At 51.7% G+C, this 21306-nt stretch overlaps 1 protein-coding gene across 2 annotated transcripts in view; it reads right to left on the bottom strand.

Annotated features, from left to right (window-relative positions):
* ATP9A (ATPase phospholipid transporting 9A (putative)) overlaps positions 1-21306 on the bottom strand; it is a 110535-nt gene that overhangs the window by 54269 nt on the left and 34960 nt on the right. For both annotated transcript variants that reach the window (XM_049649855.1, XM_049649856.1), the window contains 9 exons: positions 20468-20526; positions 19267-19318; positions 16923-17017; positions 12603-12683; positions 11739-11814; positions 5727-5803; positions 3445-3605; positions 2312-2454; positions 1237-1349 (listed from right to left, as the gene is read on the bottom strand). In XM_049649855.1, the coding sequence (XP_049505812.1) occupies positions 1237-1349; positions 2312-2454; positions 3445-3605; positions 5727-5803; positions 11739-11814; positions 12603-12683; positions 16923-17017; positions 19267-19318; positions 20468-20526 (857 nt within the window). The remainder of the gene's footprint in view (positions 1-1236; positions 1350-2311; positions 2455-3444; positions 3606-5726; positions 5804-11738; positions 11815-12602; positions 12684-16922; positions 17018-19266; positions 19319-20467; positions 20527-21306) is intronic.

Here is a 21306-nt window from a genome sequence, read left to right as displayed (position 1 = left end):
GCGCCCGGGTGGCTCCGTCGGTTGGGTGTCTGACTTCGGGTCAGGTCATGATCTCACGGTCCGTGGGTTCGAGCCCCACGATGGGCTCTGTGCTGACAGCTCGGAGCCTGGAACCTGCTTCGGATTCTGGGTCTCCCTCTCTCTGCTCCTCCCCCACTCAGTCTCTCTCTCTTTCTCTCAAAAATAAACATTAAAAATTTTTTTTAATAATTAAACACACACACACACACACACACACACACACACACACAGAAGCCCAGCCCGCCCCTAATCGTAACGCATCAGAATCTCTCGGGTATTCCTTGCTTTTGTTCCATTTTGTATTGAAAACGTCAGCAGCAATTCTGAGGAGCCGAGGTGGGAGCCACTGGTGTGACTTTTAAGGAATGTTAGCAATACCCTTCTGTAAAAAAAGGATCGATTTTGAAAAACTCTGTGGGAAAAGATGTGGGAGCAGCAGCAGAGCGGAAGGCCATCTCTGACAGGCTACTCTCCCGCACGCGGTCGCAGGGTTGACACGGAAGCTGATCGGTGACACTGTTTCAGGAGCAGGTGGCTCATTCCCGCTGCGTTGGCTCCTGACCAGGAAGTGACACGAACCAGGAGGCTCTCAAAGCTATTTCTGGCACTCGGTAAAGGGCAAACAAGTTTCTCTTAGGTTTCTCCTAACAGCCGTAAGCGTTTCCGTACAGCAGGTTAACTCTGGGAAGGAGGTAGATGGGGAAGTCTCAAGTGCAATTTCTTTTTTTCTTTTTTTAATTTCTCTTTAACATGTATTTATTTTTGAGAGAGACAGAGTGGAAGCTGGGGAGGGGCAGAGAGAGAAGGAGACACAGAATCCGAAGCAGGCTCCATCCAGGCTCCGAGCTGTCGGCACAGAGCCCGACGCGGGGCTCGAACTCACGAACCGTGAGATCATGACCTGAGCCGAAGTCGGACGCCCAACCGACTGAGCCACCCAGGTGCCCCTCAACTGCAATTTCATCCAAAACACAAAGGACCGAAGGTCACCATGGGTTTGGAAGACGAGGTGGGGGCGGGGGGGAGAGCGGGAATGACGGCGAACAGGGATGTGATTTCTCTCCTGGGTGATGACGACGAAACTGTAAATAAACCAAAAACCACTGAAGGGCACACTGTAAATGGGCGAACTGGACAGTGTTACGAACGACAGCTCAACACAACTGTTAATAAATGCAAAGGAACTGTTTCAAGTGTCAAAACAGAAGGATTTACCTGGGTATAAATGCTAAAAATGTGGCTCTGTACTTCGTCCATGGAGTCGAGGCCATAGGCCACGGTGCCCAGATGGAGCCGTTTGAAAACCATCTCATTCTGGGTAAGCGTTCCTGAAACACAAGACAAATCGAGCAACGGTGCCCACATCCTGGGGCTGTCGTTCACCGTGACGACGGCTGCCGTTTCCTGAGAGTTTACTGCTAGGTGTTTACGCTGGCCTCCACACTGCCCCAGCCGGGTAGACCTCTGTGTTGTTTGGCCTGCCCAGAACCTAATTCCTTTTCTTTTGAAACGGCATCCTGGGGTTCCATGGGGACACGACCACCGTCCCTCCCTGGGCGGGTCAGGGTGTCTGACTCATTCCATCGGCCAGGATGGTGGCCCAGGACGTGCACTAGATTCTATTCTATGTCTGAACCTCGAGCAGACAGATACCTGGACGGGAGACGAACAGAATCAAGTTCACCCCAGTCACGGAGTCCTACACAGACCACCCCGGGGATTCTGATGCTAACGTACCCAGAAATTCTCTGGCTCTGCTCCCTCCTGAAACCTAATTTCTCTCTGATTTGGTGAGCCACCCCAGACCTTTATAACGGATGCTCTTTTGTCCCATGGCCACCAAATGGTAGAGATGAAGCTTAAGCCCAGGTATCGCCATGCCCCCGACCTTGCTCTCAGTCACTCTGATATTAAATTGCAAAGTATTTTGGGGTGTGGTTACGAGGGCCTGAAGCCAGACTGCCTGCTCTGTCGCCCTGCGCTTCTGACAAGGCAGTAAACCTCCCTGTGCCTCACTTCCTCGTCTGTAAAACGGGGATAAACATGCCCACAAGATTAGGTGCAGGGTTAACTAAACAAGTATAAATGAACACCCAGAAGAGCGCCCCGTGCGTAATTAGTACCACGTAAGGCTTTGCCGCTTGACGATGGCGACGACCATCACGGTCACCGTCGCCAAATCATCAGCCCTCATCCAAAGGTCCAGGAGCACATTCTCTAACACCTCCAGAAAGAGAATCCAGGCACCCGCCTCACCCAGAAGCCTGGGAAGGCCCAGGAAACAGCTCACCTGTCTTGTCTGTGAGCAAGTAGGAAATCCTCCCCAGCTGCTCGGGGATCGTGCTGGAACGAACCACGGTCCCGGGGATTTTCGAGTCCCTCCGAATCACCCAGCTGTACACGATCTTGCCCATGTCCAGGTTGACACGCAGACTAGTCAGACGACCAGAGCAAACAGGTTAATAACAGCACATCTGCGAGGCTCCCAGGGTCTCGGCAGATGGCGAGGACTCTTAACACGCATCTGGGCCACAACATCTGGAATCCCTGCCTACAGACGCGCGTCTTCGGCTGAATCCCCACATCTGACAAGAGTCAACACCGCTCTCAGATAACTCACCACCCGAGTTTTCACTTTCGTGAAGCGCTTCTATTTTGGACTAAGATAGAACACTGAAAACTTTAAATGCTTTTAAAATACTGAAACGGTAGTTGTCTTAGTCCTTTTTTGTTTTTTTGTCCTAATTACTGGTCCTCTGAGCCAAGGTATTTTGATAATGTGCTGTTCTAACTTGTGGCAAAATCCACGTTAACAAATTTACTACTGAAACCAGTCCGTGCACAGCTCAGCGGCATCAAGTATGATCTGCCTGTTGTACCACCGTCACCCACCATCCGTCTCCAGAACTTTTTATCTTCCCAAACTGTAATTCCATACCCATGAAACAACGCCCCGTTCTCCCCTTCCTCCAGCCCCTGGAGCCCACCCATCTACTCTCCGTCTCCCTGAATGTGACTGCTCTAGGGAGCCCACAGGAGGAGAATCACACAGATTTGTCCTTTGGGGACCGGTTGGTTTCCCTCGGCACAGTGCCTTCAGGGTTCCTCCCTGTTGTGGTCCCCTTTGAGCCCGGATTCAGGACCCGTCTCAACGCAGCACTCCCAGCAGCCACTCCCAACCTCTTGAGCCGGCAGAGGAGACAGGACTCTGAGTGGTATCCCTGGCATAAAGCAGGCAAGGCAAGATCTTCCGAGCACAGACTGATTCAGGAAAGGATGCTTCAGGGAGGAAGGCGCCCTCCCTCCTGATGCTACAGCCACAGAGCGCGGCTCACATCCTTGACCCTGACAGTTCCCGGTCATCGTTCTTCAAAGGGACCGCGAGGAAAGAGAAGACAATGTCATGGCTCGTCCTCTGCTTACCTGATGGGAATGATGTTGGAGAACAAGAGGAGGAAGCGGATGATCTGTAGGTACCAACGACCGGCAAAGTGCTGAAGGGCAACCATGACGAGCGACACCACCACCAAAGCACCAAAGAGGATCTTGGTGAGGCAATTCACTTCCAGGTCAAACAGGCCAATCTGCGGGACAAGGCACAAAGGAGAGCTAGTGGGTGCTGGTCCACTACCCGGAGAACTGGTCCTCCACTCAAGAACACCTCCACCCCGGTGAGTCGGTAGGACCCATCAGCCCCCGTACCTTCGGTTGAGAACACCGGGCCCCGTGGGCTAGACTTCCTAACAGACATCCAAAGAACCTCAAAGAATTTGGATTTCAATTTTTTTTTTTTTTTTAACGATTAAGAAGATTTAGACTTGGGGCACCCGGGTGGCTCAGTCGGTTAAGCAACCGACTCTTGACTGTGGCTCGGGTCATGATCTTACGGTTCATGGGATTGAGCCCCGTGTTGGGCTCTGCGCGGACACCTCAGAGCCTGCTTGGGATTCTCTCTCTCCCTCTCTCTCTCTGCCCCTCCCCCACTCGTGCACAGACTCTCTCTCTCTCTCTCTCTCAAAAATAAACTTAAAAAAGAAAAATAGGGGCGCTGGGTGGCTCAGTCGGTTAGGCGTCCGACTTCAGCTCAGGTCATGATCTTGCGGTTCGTGAGTTCCAAGCCCCACGCCGGGCTCTGTGCTGACAGCTCAGAGCCTGGAGCCTGCTTCAGATCCTGTGTCTCCCTCTCTCTCTCTGAGCCTCTCCCGTTCATGCCCTGTCTCTCTCTGTCTCAAAAATAAATAAACGTAAAAAAAAGAAAAGAAAAGAAAAAAAGAAGATGGAGACTTGCAAACATATAAGCAGGTTACCGCTGCATTTGGTGGCACTCTGTGTGGCATGACCTCTGCCATCCGCCACTGCCGCCTGTAAAATGACTCCGCCCCCACCTCTTAGACCCGCACCACACGCTGATCCAGCGCTGCCTGAGTTCAGGGCACACACACCGGGGGCACCTGACGTTTAAGGGCTGTATTGCTGAACACGAGGATCTTACCAACTGCGTATTTACGTTAACGTGTATGTTAAAAAAAAAACGTAACTGGCACACCAAAGCCAGAACTCCACAGAAACGTGGCCCAGGGTAAGGCTGAAACATCAAACAAACGGCCTTCCGGCTATAAGGACGGTCATGACGGTGAGTGGCATTCGTTCACGGTGTCGACAGAGGAACTCGTTCTGTACTTTCTGGCTCCTCGAAACTGGAGGAGGGGTCGGGCTGGGAGGGCAGGTCACGGTGCGAAAGAAGCGACAACGGGGCCGCCACCGGGCAGATGGCACCGTGGACCGCATTTGTCACGGCCGGCCGTCAGCGGGGTGGGGGAACCCAAGGCTGCCTCCTCCTCGCTGTGCAGCTCGGCCGAACGCGGTGCTTCTCAAGGCCACCGCTTGGCTCAGATGAGCCCGTGGAAGTGCCTGGGCTCAGAGGCTGGGGTGAGGGTCAAGTGGGATGCGGGTAAAGGATGGAGAACACACAGCACACAGTAGGTGCTCAACACTTTTAACTTACAAGCTTTAAAATTTTTACGAATTCACATACATATGTACGCATACCTGCTTATGTGTTACATGAATGCATCTATAGGTACGTAAACACACACACACACACACGTGTATGAAAAGACGGTAAGTTTGTATAAATGAAATAACACTGTTAGGTGTTCCTATCTTGGTTTTTAATTTTTTACATGTTTATTTATTTTTGAGAGAGAAAGAGCATGAGCAGGAGAGGAGCAGAGACAGAGGGAGACACAGAACGGGAAGCGGGCTCCAGGCTCTGAGCTGTCAGCACAGAGCCCAACACGAGGCTCGAACCCACGAACCACGAGATCGTGACCTGAGCTGAAGTCGGACGCTCAACTGACTGAGCCCCCACGTGACCCTACTGTCTTTAAATCTAGCTCCTCGGGGGCGCCTGGGTGGCTCAGTCAGCTGAGCGTCCGACTTCAGCTCAGGTCACGGTCTCACAGACCGTGAGTTTGAGCCCTGCATCAGGCTCTCTGCTGTCACAGTGGGGTCTGCTTTGGATCCTCTGTCCCCCTCTGTCTCCACCTCCCCTGCTCATGCGCTCTCTCTTGCTCTCTCTCTCTCAAAAATAAATAAACATAAAAAGCCAAAATCTAGCCCCTCACCCAGCCAACACCAATCATCAAGATACATCAAGTCAAAAAGTTCTGACAAGGAGATGCATCTTAGGACCACATACACACCTTACTTCGAGGATTTGAGGTATTCATGACACTCCGGAGTTCTCTGCCCGTGTACAGAACAACACCCACAACGGTACCTAAAATCAGGAAAGCATAATGAATGCAAAGGGCTGTTAACAAAGACGATGATCTATGGCCACAGTGACCACTATGGTAGCTAGTGGCCACATGAAGCCGTTTAGATTTAAATGCAATTGAAAGTAATATGTGAAATACAGCCGCCCATTCTCACTCCACGTTCGCCAGGTTCAAGTGCTCAACAGTCACGGCAAAGATACCGAGCACTTGCACCATTGCCATAAGGTCCGCTGCTCAGTGCTGGTCTGTGCGGCCCAGCAGCCTGGGGGGAGTGGAGGTCTGTCCTTTGTGCCTCTGCCCTCAGAGGTCTCCAGAGGTGCCTAGAACATTCCTATCTTCATAAACAATTATGGAAGTTCAAATACACTCTCTTCTTATTAGAGCATATTCTTCCCGCTGAGTCCGATTCCTTTCAGACACTGTGTCTTAACGAGAGTAGTGGGGGGGGGGGGGGGGGGGGGGGATGTCTGTCCACAAGACAATTCTTTCCTGAGAACTCCCCTGCTCCCTCTCACCACCCCCCACCCCGATACTGCGCTTTCTAGAAGTCAACAATTTATAGGAGGAATATCAAAGGCTAGCTGACATTAGAAAAGATGCTCAACTTTGTGAATCATCAAAAAAATGCAAACTAAGCCATTTCAATCCCTATCACAGCAACAGAAATTCCACAGCTTGAGAACATCCAGGGTCAGCGGAGAGGCGGAGAAATGGGTTCTGCCGCACATGCGGTTGGCTGCAGCGTACGTTGCAACAACCTATTTTGGGGTGAAACTGGCAAGATTACAAGTTTACCACTGTCCGCCCTTTTCAGGGTATGCCGTGACAAGTCTCAACACGGTGGGGAAGACAGACAGCGAGGGAGCAAACGAGAAGCAGGTAGTCACGGACAGCGGCAGGTGCCATGGTGAAGTTCAGGCAGAAGAACGGGAAGGGAGGCCGGAGAAGGCTGCCGGTCTGTGCCGGGCGGTCAGCAAAGCAGCCTCTGAGTTGAGGACACCTGAGCGGAAGCTCGAACCCTGAGAAGGGGCCAGCCCTGCCAAACCTTCAGGGAAGATTCCCAGGAGCACAAGCAACCTAGTCTCTGCTGGAACATCTGAACTCTCCTCCCTCAGAGGGACATGCAAAGCCTCAGAGAGCCTCAGAGTTGGTGGAAGGGCCCGAGCCCAGGTGAAGCACAGGGACTGTGTCCCCCGGACAAAGCCCTGGGAGGAGACGCCGAAGTCCCCCTTCCAAGCTTAATGCACACGATGCGGTTCCCTTCCAGGAAGGCTCAGCAGATGGCAGGCCGGGGAGAGCTCCCTGGAGACTCCCTGGCAGATGGCAGGCTCCAGTGACGCAGGCCTGCGGCCGCGGAGACAGTTAAACTAGGGGTGGCCACGCAGCCACTGCACCCACTCCTGCACAGAGGTGGTGGGTCTCAGTCACCGACGTCCAGGGTCCGAGAGGGTCCTAACAACTAGGGCCTCTGAACTGGTCCCCCGCTGGCGCCAGCCGACCTCGGTGCCTCCCAAGGCCGCTGAAAATGGCCTCCCCCCACCCACCCTCCGCCTGTGCTAAAGACCAAAACCACCTCCACAAGATCCAAAGGCCGGCCACTGTCACCCAGAGAGAAACCACAGACCTGTGCTGGTCTGTACAGCACTTTAAAGGTTTTGGATTCGGGGCGCCTGGGGGCTCAGTCGGGTAAGCGTCCGACTCTTGATTTCGGCTCAGGTCGCGATCTTGGGGTTCGGGAGTTCGAGCCCTGCTTCGGGCCCTACGCAGATAGCGCAGAGCCTGCTTGGGATTCTCTCTCTGCCCCTCCCTCTCCGTCTCTCTCAAAACAAATAAATAAACCTAAATAAATAAAGGTTCTGAATTCATTGCCAACTTTGAAATGCAGGAGTTTTCATGCAAAAAAAATTAAGGGGCGCCTGGGTGTCTCGGTCGGTTAAGCGTCTGACTTCGGCTCAGGTCATGATCTGACGGTTCACGAGTTCAAGCCCCGTGTCGGGCTCTGTGCTGACAGCTCAGAGCCTGGAGCCTGCTTCGGATTCTGTCTCCTCTCTCTCTGCCCCTCCCCCATTCGTTCTCTCCCTCTCTCTCTCTCTCTCTGAAACATAAATAAAAACGTAAAAAAAAAGAGGGGCGCCTGGGTGGCTCAGTCGGTTAAGCGTCTGACTTCGGCTCAGGTCACAATCTCGCGGTCTGTGAGTTCAAGCCCCGCGTCGGGTTCTGTGCTGACAGCTCAGAGCCTGGAGCCTGTTTCGGATTCTGTGTCTCCCTCTCTCTCTGACCCTCCCCCGTTCATGCTCTGTCTGTCTCTGTGTCAAAAATAAATAAACGTTAAAAAAAAAAAAATAAAAAAAAAAAAACATAAAAAAAAAAGAAATTAAGAATTCTGGCTTCTCCCAGAACATCAGAAGATGTGGCAACACTGGGTCCACGTTTGCCACTGTCCTACCAGCAGGTATGAAGCACAGGCACTCGCTTCAGCCAGGGGCAGGCTCTCGGCTCATCCTGGTCCCCCCCCGGGCCCGATCAAGCCCTTCAAGACTTTCCGACCAGAGCCCCTCCACCCCCCACCCGACCCCCACTTCCTGTGCTGTCAGCTCTCCTGACCCTCCACACCGTCACCCTCTGCCATCCGTCTGCGGAGTCAGACGCGTCCCCGTTTGGCCAGCTGGTTTCTTTCCCCAAGTCACACCGCTGCGGTCGGCTTTCACACGAAGTTCTTCCTAACTCTCCACGACAGCGCGGTCCCGGGGTCAGCGCTGCTCTGTGACCCCTCTGTTCCCCATCTGTGACAGGACAAATGCTACCCCCTGAGCGCGAGCCTTCAGAAACGTCTACGGCAGTTAGATGCTGCTGCAACATTCAAGCATGCGACCCCGCCAAGCCTTGGGGCGAGGGGCACGCGGCGTGACTGCATGTGGGTCGCACGGTGGCCACGATCAACCCGCCAGGCTGGGGTCGGGGGAGGCAGCGGCACAACGGACTGGAGAGTCTGGGAAGAACCGGGCTCCGTGACACAGCCGGGCCACCTGCTCTGCCAAGGCCCCAGGCCTCCCCCCCACCCCCCGCCGTCCCTTCCGTGTCTCACCCCAGTGACTCCTCAGCCGAGCGGCCCGGTGGCGGGTTACCGTGGCAGCTGCATCCTCTACAGATTGATGCCGGCCAATGTCACTGGACCCTACATGCTGCCTGGCAAGTTTTCTTTTTTCTTTAAACTTTCAAGTGATAAGAGCAGAGTGACCAAAACCCAGGAGTTAGACTCTACAGAGAACAGAGAAGTAAAATCTCATCTAATCAAGGTCATTAAGGACGGCCGTTTCTTGAGTTGAGCACCAGGAAGGAAGTGGCTCGTATGTAACCTCACGGTCGCATTGGAACCACAGCGCAGTCAGAGAACGACTCACTGAGAAGCAGGGGAAACTGAGGCCAGCCAAAGAAACGGTAAACGTCCGGCTTCTCAGACTCACTCGAAAACCTGCGCCCGCTGAAGGGCTTGGCAGGTGCTGCTACCGGATCGTTGAAATCACTGCTCTCTCTGTTCCTACAGCACCACTCACAAACGGTCTGAAATTTTTTTCTCCCCTCTTCAAGGTCCCAACTTGCTTTCCACTCTCTGCCTTCCGGGAGAGGACCTCCTAGGCTGTGTGACCTTAGGCAAGTTGCTTAGCCTCTCTGAGACTCAATTCTTCTTCATTCCATTAAATCCTCATTTAACGCCGTGAGACCAAAACAAGAGAATGACAGCAAAACACTGTAAATAAAAAGAGCCTGGTAAGTAAAACTTATTGCTGTTCATCTCTGAGATTAAGGCTGAGAAGCCTTTTCCACCTCAGACCCTCCACCTCAAAATCATAATCTGTATGAAGTTTAGAGTAAACTAGAAACACAAGGGCGGAGACAAGAATCTTCTGGCATGCTACCACAGCACCAGGGCCTAGCAACAGACCATGGCCGCATTACATAGAGGTGCTTGATCAAAGCCTTTTGGGGGCGCCTGGCTGGCTCAGCTGGTATAGAGCACGCGACTCTTGATCTTGGGGTCGTGAGTTCGAGCCCCACGTTGGGGAGGAGACTGGACTTAAAATAAAATCTTAAAAATCCTTTAGGGGCGCCTGCGTGGCTCAATTAAGCATCTGACTTTGGCTCAGGTCATGATCTCGTGGTTCACACAGAGAGCGTGGAGTCTGCTTTTTTTTTTTTTTTTTTTTCTGCATGGAAAGAAGGAAAGCAGGAAGGAGAGAAGAAAATCACCAGAATAAAAACCAGATAGACGTGTGAACGTGTATTTATTACCGCAATGTTAGGGGCGCCTGGGTGGCTCAGTCAATTGAGTGACCAACTCTTGATTTCAGCTCAGATGGTGGGATCAAGCCCCGGGGTTGGGCTCTGGGCTGAGCCTGGAGCTTGTTGAAGACTCTCTCTCCCCCTCCCCTCTGTCCCTCCCGCCCACTCGCACTCGCTCTCTAAAGTTAACTACATTAATTAAACTTTTAAAATAAAAAATAATTACTTGTTAATACGTGACTTCAAAGTAGACAACTGGGAAGGAAGAGTAAACCAGTTCTGAGAGATGCGGTGGACAAGCGGGAGGGGAGAGGCCGGAGGGCAGAGTCTGAAGGGGAAGGGGCTCCTGCAGGGCCTGGTGGGCGTGGCCATGGGTGTGGGCGGGGACGCAGGCGTGGCCTCGGGTGTGGGCGTGGCTTCGGGCCTGGCCAAGGTATGACCCGCAGCGCCCAGTGGCCACGCTGAAACTCAGGGACCCATTCCTCACTTCGTCAGTCATCAGGAGGATCTGAGACATCTCGGATCACGCTGTCAATACGGGCAGGCAGCGGAAAAGGAAAAGGTGGGAGGACCTCAAGGGAGCGCTCAACTCTGCCCGTTTGCGTTAAGCGGAGCCCCTGCGGAGGGTGAACTAGCAGCCCCGTGTGTACTCTGTGCTGGTCTGTGCTCGTCATCCACAGGCCTTGTCGCAGAGGACCCTGACCAAGCATCTGCTGTACTGAAGAGCCACAAAGCAGCATCAAAGGGAAGAAAACAGGCTGGCGGGAGGGACATGTGCGTGAAGAGGGAAAAAGCGAACCTCCAACAAACAGCAAAGACAGAAAGTTGCCAGCAGTATAATCATATGTTAATAACAGGGGACACTATTACGTAACATACGTAATACACTAAGGACAGCTGTACTGTAAGTTCTGCTTCTGGAGCAAAGCGCCTGGGTTCAAGCCTCCACTTTGCCTTTTACCTGCGGTGTGACCTTGGGCAACTTACTAACGTCACCGAGCCGTGGTTTCCTCATCTTCAGAACGGGAATGACACTGGCACCTTCCCTCATGGTAACGTTGGGAGGGTTAAGTGAAATGTGTAATGCACACAAAGGGCTCAACAAAGTGCCCGACAGGTCAGAGGCACCCCACTAAGGTCAACTGCGGCCACCGCAGACACCTCAGCCCCTGGAGCCCCTTCTGCCCAGTTTCATCCCAGTGTTCACAAAACTAAAAGGCACCAATCTCCACGGCATCTTGGTGTTTTCGACACCAAGGCTCCAACTCAGGCCCACGGCCTTTGCCTGGGCACCAGGGCCCCTGGACAGGCGGGGCCAGCCCGGCACCCCCACGGACACAACTTCCGGCCAGAACGCCCAGGCTGCCCCAATTTCTGGTACAGATTAGAATGTCAATCTCGGGAGGCAATTAAGGGCTATTCCCAGAGCGGACGCTGCAGAGAAGTCCACTGGCACAGCAGATTCTCACAGACGTCCGCAAGTGTCCGAGGGCCAATTAGACGTCAGTTTGATTCCCTGGAGGGGCGCAAGTGGAAAACACCATCTGACTGACGACTAATTTTCCCAACTGACAGATGATTATTCTAATTATACAAAAGGATTTTCTTTCCTTTTCAAATTGCTAACACATTCCTCAACAAGGGCGCCCTTACCCGACGCGATGACAGTGCCGGCCCAGAGAGTGTTCTCTATGCTCAAGCTCTCGCTGATCGGAGGGTCGCTGTCCTCCTGGAAAAGGCCAATGGACACGCATTTATCCACCAAGGTTTGGGCAGAATGCACAGGCTGTTTCCAGCTGGCTCCTCCCAAGACAGGAAGTGAGGAGGACCCCTATTCGGATGCCTGCAGCTCAGCCAGGAGAGAAGGGCCGAGCTCACAAGCCACCCTCCTGGGCGTTTTCATCCCACGGTGATAGGTGAAAAGGGTGGTTTGTGACTGAAGCCGGACAGGCTCCTAACACTGAAGAAATGTCGTACAAGGCTAGCAATAGAATGCAGAAGCCAATCGAACAGAAACAGCCCTCTGCTGGCCAGCCCTACAGCTTCCAGAAGGAGACCATGGATTTAATTTGGAGTCTACAAATCTCCCGTCCCAGATTCTTCACAGCATTTCAGCCCAAATTTAATTTCTATTCTGAAAAGTCGGGACGTGGCTTAAAACTTGTAATGGAGGCAGACGGGGCTTGTGCGAGTGGAAGGGGTCACGGATGCATCCGAAGGGGACAGAAAAGAGCGCTTGCAGAGCTTTCACATTGATCGTAACAACGCTCGGCTCCAAGTTGTCAGGTAATTCTAGCTGGTCAGAGGCTGGAAGGAAAACCAGCTGGGCCGACCTCACTGAGAAACACTATGTCAGCTTTCAAGGCCAGGGTGGGGGAGGGGGGTGCTTCTTAAGGGAACTTCACCCCCACCCCGAGCAAAGCTGCTCCCTAACAAAGACCCATCAACACCTCTTCAGGTCTGTTACCAGCACAACTCTATAAAGGCAGGATTCCTCGGTGAGCGAGGCTTACTTACTCTGGTAAAAGTTCCCACAAAGTTGTGAATGTCGATATTGGGTTCTTCTGCGTAAACATAGGATCGGATCTGAAGAAGGTCCTGTTCAACAGAGGTAACGTTTTGGAGTTAAAAACAAAGTTCGTGGGGCGCCTGGGTGGCTCAGTCGGTTGAGCGTCCGACTTCGGCTCAGGTCGTGATCTCGCGGCCTGTGGGTTCGAGCCCTGCGTCGGGCCCTGTGCGGACAGCTCGGAGCTTGGAACCTGATTCTGATTCTGTGTCTCCTTCTCTCTCTGCCCCTCCCCCACTTGTGCTCTGTGTCTCTCTGTCTCTCAAAGATAAATAAATGTAAAATAAAAATTTTTTTTTGAAAAGTTCGTAATTAAAGAAGATTTCGGGAGTTTCCCACTAGTTTTCAAAAGCAGCTGTTGCTCTCAGACAGCAAACAGGCTCTCAAAATTACAGGGCAGGTGGAAGAAGGAAGAAAATGTTTCTATTCAAGAAGCTTAGGAGTCGCCATATCCCAAGACACCCTGACAGAGTCTGCTGTGAAGATGCCTGTTTATCTGTGGCCACCCAGTGTTTCCCAAACTGGTTTCCCACACCTGTTTTGCTACACTGTGCTTTACAAGAGCTGTTGGTACCAAAGAAAATTCTTGCTCAGTCAACAAGGGGCTACTGGGCACCTGCTCTGTGTAAAGCCCTGGAAAAGATGGAGGGGTGAAAAGCAAAAAAAGAATACTTCACACCCATTAAGAGGGCTACTCTCAAAAAACAGAAAAAGTGGGGCACCCGTGTGGCTCAGCCGGTTAAGCGTCTGATTTTGGCTCAGGTCACGATCTCGCGGTCCGTGACTTCGAGCCCCGCGTCGGGCTCTGGGCTGACAGCTCGGAGCCTGGAGCCCGCTTCGGACTCTGTCTCTCGCTCTCTGTCTCTACTCCTCCCCCACTCCTGCTCGGTCTCTCGCTCTCTCAAAAATAAATGAACATTAAAAACAAACAGAAAACACTGTTGGTGAAGATGCGGAGACGTCGGAAGCTTGTGCACCGTTGGTAGGAATGTGAAATGGTGCAGCCACTGTGGAAAGCAGTATGGCGGGTCCTCAGAAACCCTGGCACAGGATTAGCACGTGAATAGCAAGCCACCTGCTGGGAACTGAAAGCAGGGTCTCGAAGAGACCATGCGCCCCGTCCATAGCATCGTTACTCACAATTACCAAAAGATGGCAACAAACCCAAGGGCCCATCAATGGATGCATGATACGCGGACGAACGAAATGCGGTGCGTACACAGGACGGAACGTTGCCCAGCCTTAAACAGGAAGTTCCGACACAGGCCGCCACCTGGGTGAAGCTTCGGGACCTTTCGCTAAGGGAAGCAAAGCCAGTCGCAAAAGGACAAATACCGGAGGCCTCCACTTACAAGAGGTCCCTAGAGCAAAGTCATAGAGACAGAAAGTAGAGTGTGCCTGCGGGGGGCTGGGCGATGGGGAATTTCTGTTTCACGGGCGTAGAGTCTTAGTTTTGCAGGATGAAGAGACCTGGGGATGGATGGTGGGGACGGCTGCACAACAGTGTGAAAGTGCTTCACACCCACCGAACTGGACACTTTAAAATGATAAAATGGTAAATCTAGTGTGTATTTTACAGTAAAAGATTTAGAAAACAAATCTCCAATCAGGTGGTCAGGACCTGATGCCACAGGTTTTCAGACCACAATACCCCGTGCCATCAGGGGTCTGGAGTGGGGTGGAGGCTACCGGCCGGCCCCTCGGGCGGGGCCTGAGCCCTCTACTAACTCACTAGGAGGCCCCGTATGCAGGTGTGTTTGTTCTGTGGCCCCTATGAACTGGTAAGAAAAGGCCCTGAGGCACACCCAAAGTGCACGGGTGAAAGGTGTGGAATTGCAAATACAGTAGGATCCCTTCTTTGTAAAAGCTCCCCTTCCAACAAGTTTGCAGCTGTACATCTGTAGGAAAGGGTGCTGACCATGGTCCGCAAAGATCACTACGGACTTCACGCGATCCCCGGGGGGAAGCGGGTCAGGTGTGGGGTAGAGGCCATGAACGACACTGTTTGCTTTTTCCTCCAGGGCTTTCCACATACTTTAATTTTTTTAACGTTTATTTATTTATTTTGAGACAGAGAGCGACAGAGCAGTGGAGGGGCAGAGAGAGGGGGGAGACAGAGAATCCCAAGCGGGCTCCATGCTGTCAACACGGAGCCCAATGAGGGGCTTGAACTCACGAATGGTGAGAGCATGACCTGAGTCAAAATCAAGAGTTGGATGCTTAACCGGCTGAGCCACCCAGGCTCCCTTAATTTAATTTTTTTTAAACAAGAATATAGGCACGTAATGCCCACGTAATCTTTTCATACAGTTCTTCTAACTTACAGCTTTGTTAAATCGTTGCACCCCATTCAGATCCCTTCGGTCCAGTGGCATCTGGACCCCAGCCCAGGCCTGTGCCAGACGGGGTTGGCGGGAGTGGGGGTGGGGGGGGGACATGAGCATTTATTAAACTGACACACCCAAAGCACACACCAAGAAATGCAACTCTGTGCAGCTGACGGTCAAGTATCTTCATGATTCTAGGCTCTTCCAGGCTGTCTCTTAAAGAGAATCCTTCAAATCATTTTGAGGCTCAGAAAGCTTTCTTTGCAGAAATCTCAGCAGGAAGTTAAAATGCATCACCCAGAAAAATCAGAACCATCTCAGGGGCAGGTGAGTGCGTTCTAAGGATTCCCAGGGGCTCCTAACCACGGTTAGAAACTCGCTACTCTAGAATGCCTGGCTCAAAAATTAATACTAATACCAGTGTTATTTTACTCGTCACTGGCTATGAAAAATCATCAGGACAGTGGGCGTGTTTATTAGCAGGTTAACACAGAACTGTATCCTGCCTGCTCCTTCCTCACAGAACACCGTGAACCCGACCGCTAGCCTGGGAAAAGCTTATACATTCTGCCTAACCCTTTTGGACCAGTTGGTCTCTGAGTGTTTCAGTTACGTTCTGTGACTTTGTAACCTCGTCCTTGGGCCACATCCAATCTATGTGGCTTATGTTTAAACTTACTCTTTGGCTCCCTGTCCCCCCTCCCTTTACAAATCATGGCATGAGTGACGTGGGGCTAATGGGGCTAACATGCTGTTCTCTGTGCCGTTCCTCACACTGTTCCACGCACAGGACGTTCAGCAGTGAACGTACTGGGCAGAACTCTGCTCTCAGAGATACTGCCTTGAAGCGAGTGGGGTGGGAACGCAAGGAGAGAACGGTCAGAAAATGCCTCTCAGATAAGGAGACCTGAGCACAAAACCCAAGAGACAGAATGGAGATGTCCACCCAGGCAGCCAGTGAGGTCTGACTGCCCCCGATGTAGGAAACAGCAAGGGCAAACACTCGGAGGCAGAGGACGCCTCATCAGGAGGGAGAAGGCACTGGCAGGCAGAGCACCCAGGCCGAGGGTGGGGCTCCGGCTCTGAGACAGAGGACGTGGGGCCTGAGGACAACAGCGAGGGCTGGAGGAGGGGTTCTCAATAAGACGAGAAGCCTTTGGAGGCACTGAGCGGAGAAATGATACACCTGCCTTCCCTTCTAGTTTTAGGCTAAGTACCTTGTCAGGGCTTCTTAAGATTCTGAGCTATGGGGTCCTTGGGCGGCTCAGTCAGTTAAGTGTCCTACTCTTTTTTTTTTTTTTTTTTTTTAATTTTTTTTCAACGTTTTTTTATTTTTATTTTTGGGACAGAGAGAGACAGAGCATGAACGGGGGAGGGGCAGAGAGAGAGGGAGACACAGAATCGGAAACAGGCTCCAGGCTCTGAGCCATCAGCCCAGAGCCCGACACGGGGCTCGAACTCACGGACCGCGAGATCGTGACCTGGTGCTTAACCGACTGCGCCACCCAGGCGCCCCAAGTGTTCTACTCTTGATTTTGGCTCAGGTCATGATCTCATGGTTCACGAGCTCGAGCCCCGCGTCGGGCTCTGCGCTGACAGTGTGGAGCTTGCTTGGGATTCCCTGATTCCCTCCCTCCCTCTCTCTCTCTCCCCCTCCCTCTCTCTCTCTGCCCCTCCCCCACTCTCTCTTTCTCTCTCAAAAAACTAAACTTAAAAAAAAAAGACTGAGCTTCCCTGCAAAGAGCTCCCCACTGCGCTTCACACAGCCACGTAATTCGAAAGAACAGGTGCTCGGGGCCCCCCCGGCCCCCACCCTGTCAGCCCCCCTCCACAAGTGACAACCCACACACTGATCTACGTGCGCCCCCCCCCCCCACCCCCCGAGCTGGCTGGCCCTGCAAGGACACGGTTGCCAGGCTGTGTTTCTGCGGGAAAGCTACTCACGGCCGCGGTGGGGAGCCTCTGCGCGCAGGCCACGGGGAGCCGCAGCTTCCAGTCGGTCTCGCCGTCCAGCTGGTCCGTGCGCAGGAAGCACGACCCTGTGGAAGAAGGTGGGCGCCGTCTACCCCCGGGCAGTTCCCTGCGTAGTTCCCGCTCTGGCCTTCGTAAAAATCCAACCAGTGGCCAGCAACCAAAAGGGGAGACGAACGCCCCGTTTCCCACTTCCCCTGTAAGCTCTCGCGTCCGGAGATCTGGGTTCAAATCCTCACTGCACCATCCGCCCCAAGCAGGAACCTGGGCCAGCTCCTTGACCTTGCTAAATAAACACCGGCAGGCCCTGTCTGGAAAACGAGGAGAAACGCAGGCCTCGGGAGGTTGCTGTAAAGACCTGGGGGTGACCGAGCCCCCAGCACGGTGGCTGGCATGACACAGCTGGCACCTCGGGCCACTCTGGGCAGAGTCGTCTACACTCCTCAGGAGCCAGACGCCTGGAAGCCAGACCAGAGGCACCACGTACCAGCAGCATGCCCTTGGGAAGCCGCCTAGGCTGTCCGAGCCTCGGTTTCCCTGACTGTGAACACGGACACAGCAGCAGCAGCCTCACACGAGGAAGACTCGACGGCTGATCCTGCCAGACGGCTCAGAACACAGAAGGCGCTACGAGCGGACCCGCGCTGGTTCCTACTGGCCCGTGAACGCCTATTTCAGTCTGGCGCGCAAGTCTCAGCAATGGGTTAGCTGTGTGTTCATCAGACCCCGGATGCACTGAATTCGTGGACACTGCGGCCAACACCTCTGGACACTTAAGGAGAAGCACATCTAGGGGCCTCTGAGCGGCTCAGTTGGTTAAGCATCCGACTCTTGGTTTCGGCTCAGATCGTGATCTCACAGTTCATGAGTTCGAGCCCCAAGTCAGGCTCTTCGCTGACAGCACAGAGCCTGCTTAGGATTCTCTCTCTTTCCCTCTTTCTCTGTCCCTCCCCTGCTCATGCTCTCTCTTTCTCTCTCAAAATAAACTTTGAAAAAAAGAAAAAAGGGGGGGCACCTGGGTGGCTCAGTCGGTTAAGCATCTAACCTTGGCTCAGGTCGTGATCTCATAGTTGGTGGGTTTGAGCCCCACATCGGGCTCTGTGCTGACAGCTCAGAGCCTAGAGGCTGCTTTGGATCTGTCTCTGTGTCTCTCTGCCCCTCCCCCGCTCTCTGTCTGTCTCTCTCTCTCTCTCTCTGTCTCTCTCTCAAAATAAAATAAAATAAAATGAAATAAAATAAAATGAAATAAAATAAAATGAAATGAAATAAAATGAAATGAAATAAAATAAATTAAAAAAAAATAAAATAAGACAAATAAGAAAAAAGAAAAAAAACGTCTAATTTTTTCTTTTTTGGGGAGTGGGGGGGGGGGAACATTTCAGGGGCCCTACCCATAATGGTCTATCTTCACTGACAAGGACGTAAGAGCCAACGGAGGACACAGCTGCAGATTTCAAAGAAAGACTTTCAATCTAGTGCCTTCTACCTCACCTCTGGGCTTTTTAAATATATTATTAGTATAAAATTTCATCTATACTTTTATTTGATTGATAATAAAATAGACTGCAGCCACCTCAAAGGAATATAACGGGACCTTTTTTTTCAGATGTTCGAAGATCTGATGGCGCCTGTAGGCAAGAGAAAAACAGCCACAACGTTTCCTCGCAATGGCTTAAATAACAAAAAATAAAAAGGAGATTAGAGTCAACAGATGAGTGGGTGGGCAGGCCATGGTGGTGGCCCCACCGGGAAAGACCTGCCCCCAGCGGGGTCTCCTTAAGAGGCTGGAGCAGCTCCCTCAGGCCCAAGTGGGCTGTGATAACAAATAAACTGATGGGTGAGGGGAGGCACGGCCCCGCCACTCGTGAGCAAAGGGCCAGAAAGGCCACCTACCTCTCTCCCCCGTTTCTCTACCATCACACTTCTCCTGGCATTTCCTCCGAAGAGAGAGGATTTCTGTTTGCTTCTGCATGTTGGACACACTTCCTTATCCCGCCAACCCCTGAAGTTGAGCCTAACAGCAGCCCAGAAAGGAAGATCACAGCCACCGCGTGCGACTTCACCAGCTGTGACCCAGCGTGGGCCCGACTAATTGTATCGTTGTGATGATCTGAATCTATTGAGCTGTGAGCCCCAAGAACGTTTTGGTTTTCTGTTGTTTTTTTTTTAAAGACTGCTCTATTAAAAGAGATGTTTTTGACTTGCCTCCATGGCTCCAAAACGATCATCTACTTCTGTTCCATTTTCAAATGATTATTTTGCCAAATTACCACTGAAAGGTTAATGGTTATTTTCAAAATTGATCCCAGATGTTTACCGTTTTTTTCCGATGTCCTCAGGAAGATCATGTCAGCAGGGACCCGCTGGTTCTGCGTAATGAAAAGAAAGACTGTTACTGTGAATGCCCACGTGTGGGGTTTCCGCCTCCCCCCCCCACCCCGCCCCTCTCAGTGGGGAGGGGGCCAGAAACCCACAGCCTCATTGAAGTTTCTGCCTTTGTCCCAGACAGATTTGGGGATTTATTTGGTTTTGAATCTGAAAAATCTTGCACGCTGCTGTTACTTTCCTAATCCCCTAGAGCTTCACTTTACCTCAAATCGACTTTGAGTTCTTGGATTTAATCCTTTTAAAAGAGCATAGTTCACTTCCTACAGAAACCAGTTACAGTACGATCCCATTCCGATCAAATATTATTCCAAGACTCTCCAGGGCCACCCCCAGACCCACTACCTTCCCTTCCAAAAAGACAGCTTTTAAAAAGAGATGTTTGCCAAAGTTACAAACATTTATTAAGGGTGCTATTTTAAAAAATGTGTTTTCTGGCCTCCTTACCGTTCTCATATTACACTTAACCCCATCTCCCCACAAAACAACAGAAAAGTACTATGCGTATGTCACAAAATGCAAGCTAAAACTGCTCAAATGGTAAAGGACCAATATTTTTACGTGCTTACTCAGCAAGCAGACCTCTAGGAAAGATTTTGTAGTAAGTTAAAAAAAAAAAAAAAAAAAAAACAGATGCAGCAAATAGGAAATCAAAACTTAGGGGAGCCTGGGTGGCTCAGACGGTTAAGCGTCCAACTTTGGCTCAGGTCACGATCCCCGTAGTCCGTGAGTTCGAGCCCCTTGTCGGGCTCTGTGCCATCAGCTCAGAGCCTGGAGCCTTTGGATTCTGTGTCTCCCTCTCTCTCTGCCCCTCCCCCACTCACACTCTCTCTCTCTGAAAAATAGATCAACATAAAAAAAAAATAACTTGTACTTGCGTGTTTATAAGGAGAATTTCTGGCTAACCAACCACATAAACCTTGAAAAAGGATTTTATACGTACGTCTCATGGGGAAAAACATTTTCCTCCCCAGGCAAAGCTAGAGGAGAAAAATCCCCCAAAGCCTACATTCAGTTACACAAATACCAGATACACAAATCCACATGGTTGGGCTTGGGAACTGGCAATGACTTCCCACATTGCCACCAAACCCACACGGCAGCCTGGTCACAAACTGCGAGACGCCACCCACCTTTTCAACGATGATAAGGTCTCCAACCTGGATATTGGAGCTCTTCACTTTCACCGTCCCTGCGAAGAAAGACATCCAAGATACATCACGTATGAAGGCATTTCAACTCCTCACGCCTTTGCAGAGTGCCCACTAGCCTGCAAAGTCAATGTCATACACCCAGAAGTATGCGCCTCCCCTGCCCGGCCCACCTCATCAACACTGCCTGCCCCTCTTCGGAGAGATTCACCTGCTGCGGGGGCTGCTCGAGGAGTGAGTCCCCACCCCTTCGAGCCCCGGAATAACTCACCCCTCACTTGAGGCCTTCTGCCTCACCGGTGCCATATAAGCTTTCCTAAGTCGGCACCGTGACATTCATTCGGCCCCAAAACAAAACAAAAAACAGCACGGAAATGGGGAAGAAAATGAAGAGTCAGATCCACAGACAGAAGGGCAACTCTTAATTTTCAACACCCCTAGAAAGAATTTGGGGCCAACCGAAAATGACCGATTTTTTTTTTTTTAGATTTGCAATTGCTAGATATTTTGCTTCTGTGATGATGTTCAGACTACACAACTTTCGCTGGATGTCTGGATAAACAGTAACAGCTCACATTAAACACCAATCCTGTGCTAAGTAAGCACAGTACAGATGCTGACAGAGTGACAGCTCCTTTTACCCTCACGACAGCCCTCAGAAACAGGGATTATTGTCTGAAGTTTTCAGAGGAGGAAAAAAGGCTCAGACCCGCACCATACCCAAACCCCTAGTCTCACGGAGAGAACAGGTCAGAGCCAGGATTCACACCACCATCTGACTCCAGAGGGTGAATAAAAAATACCAAAAAAAAAAAAAAAAA

Source organism: Panthera uncia (assembly GCF_023721935.1).
Source record: "Panthera uncia isolate 11264 chromosome A3 unlocalized genomic scaffold, Puncia_PCG_1.0 HiC_scaffold_11, whole genome shotgun sequence".
Classification (NCBI taxonomy): Eukaryota; Metazoa; Chordata; class Mammalia; order Carnivora; family Felidae; genus Panthera; species Panthera uncia.
Note: the sequence above shows the minus strand (reverse complement) of the source record. Positions and strands in the feature narration are given on the sequence as shown.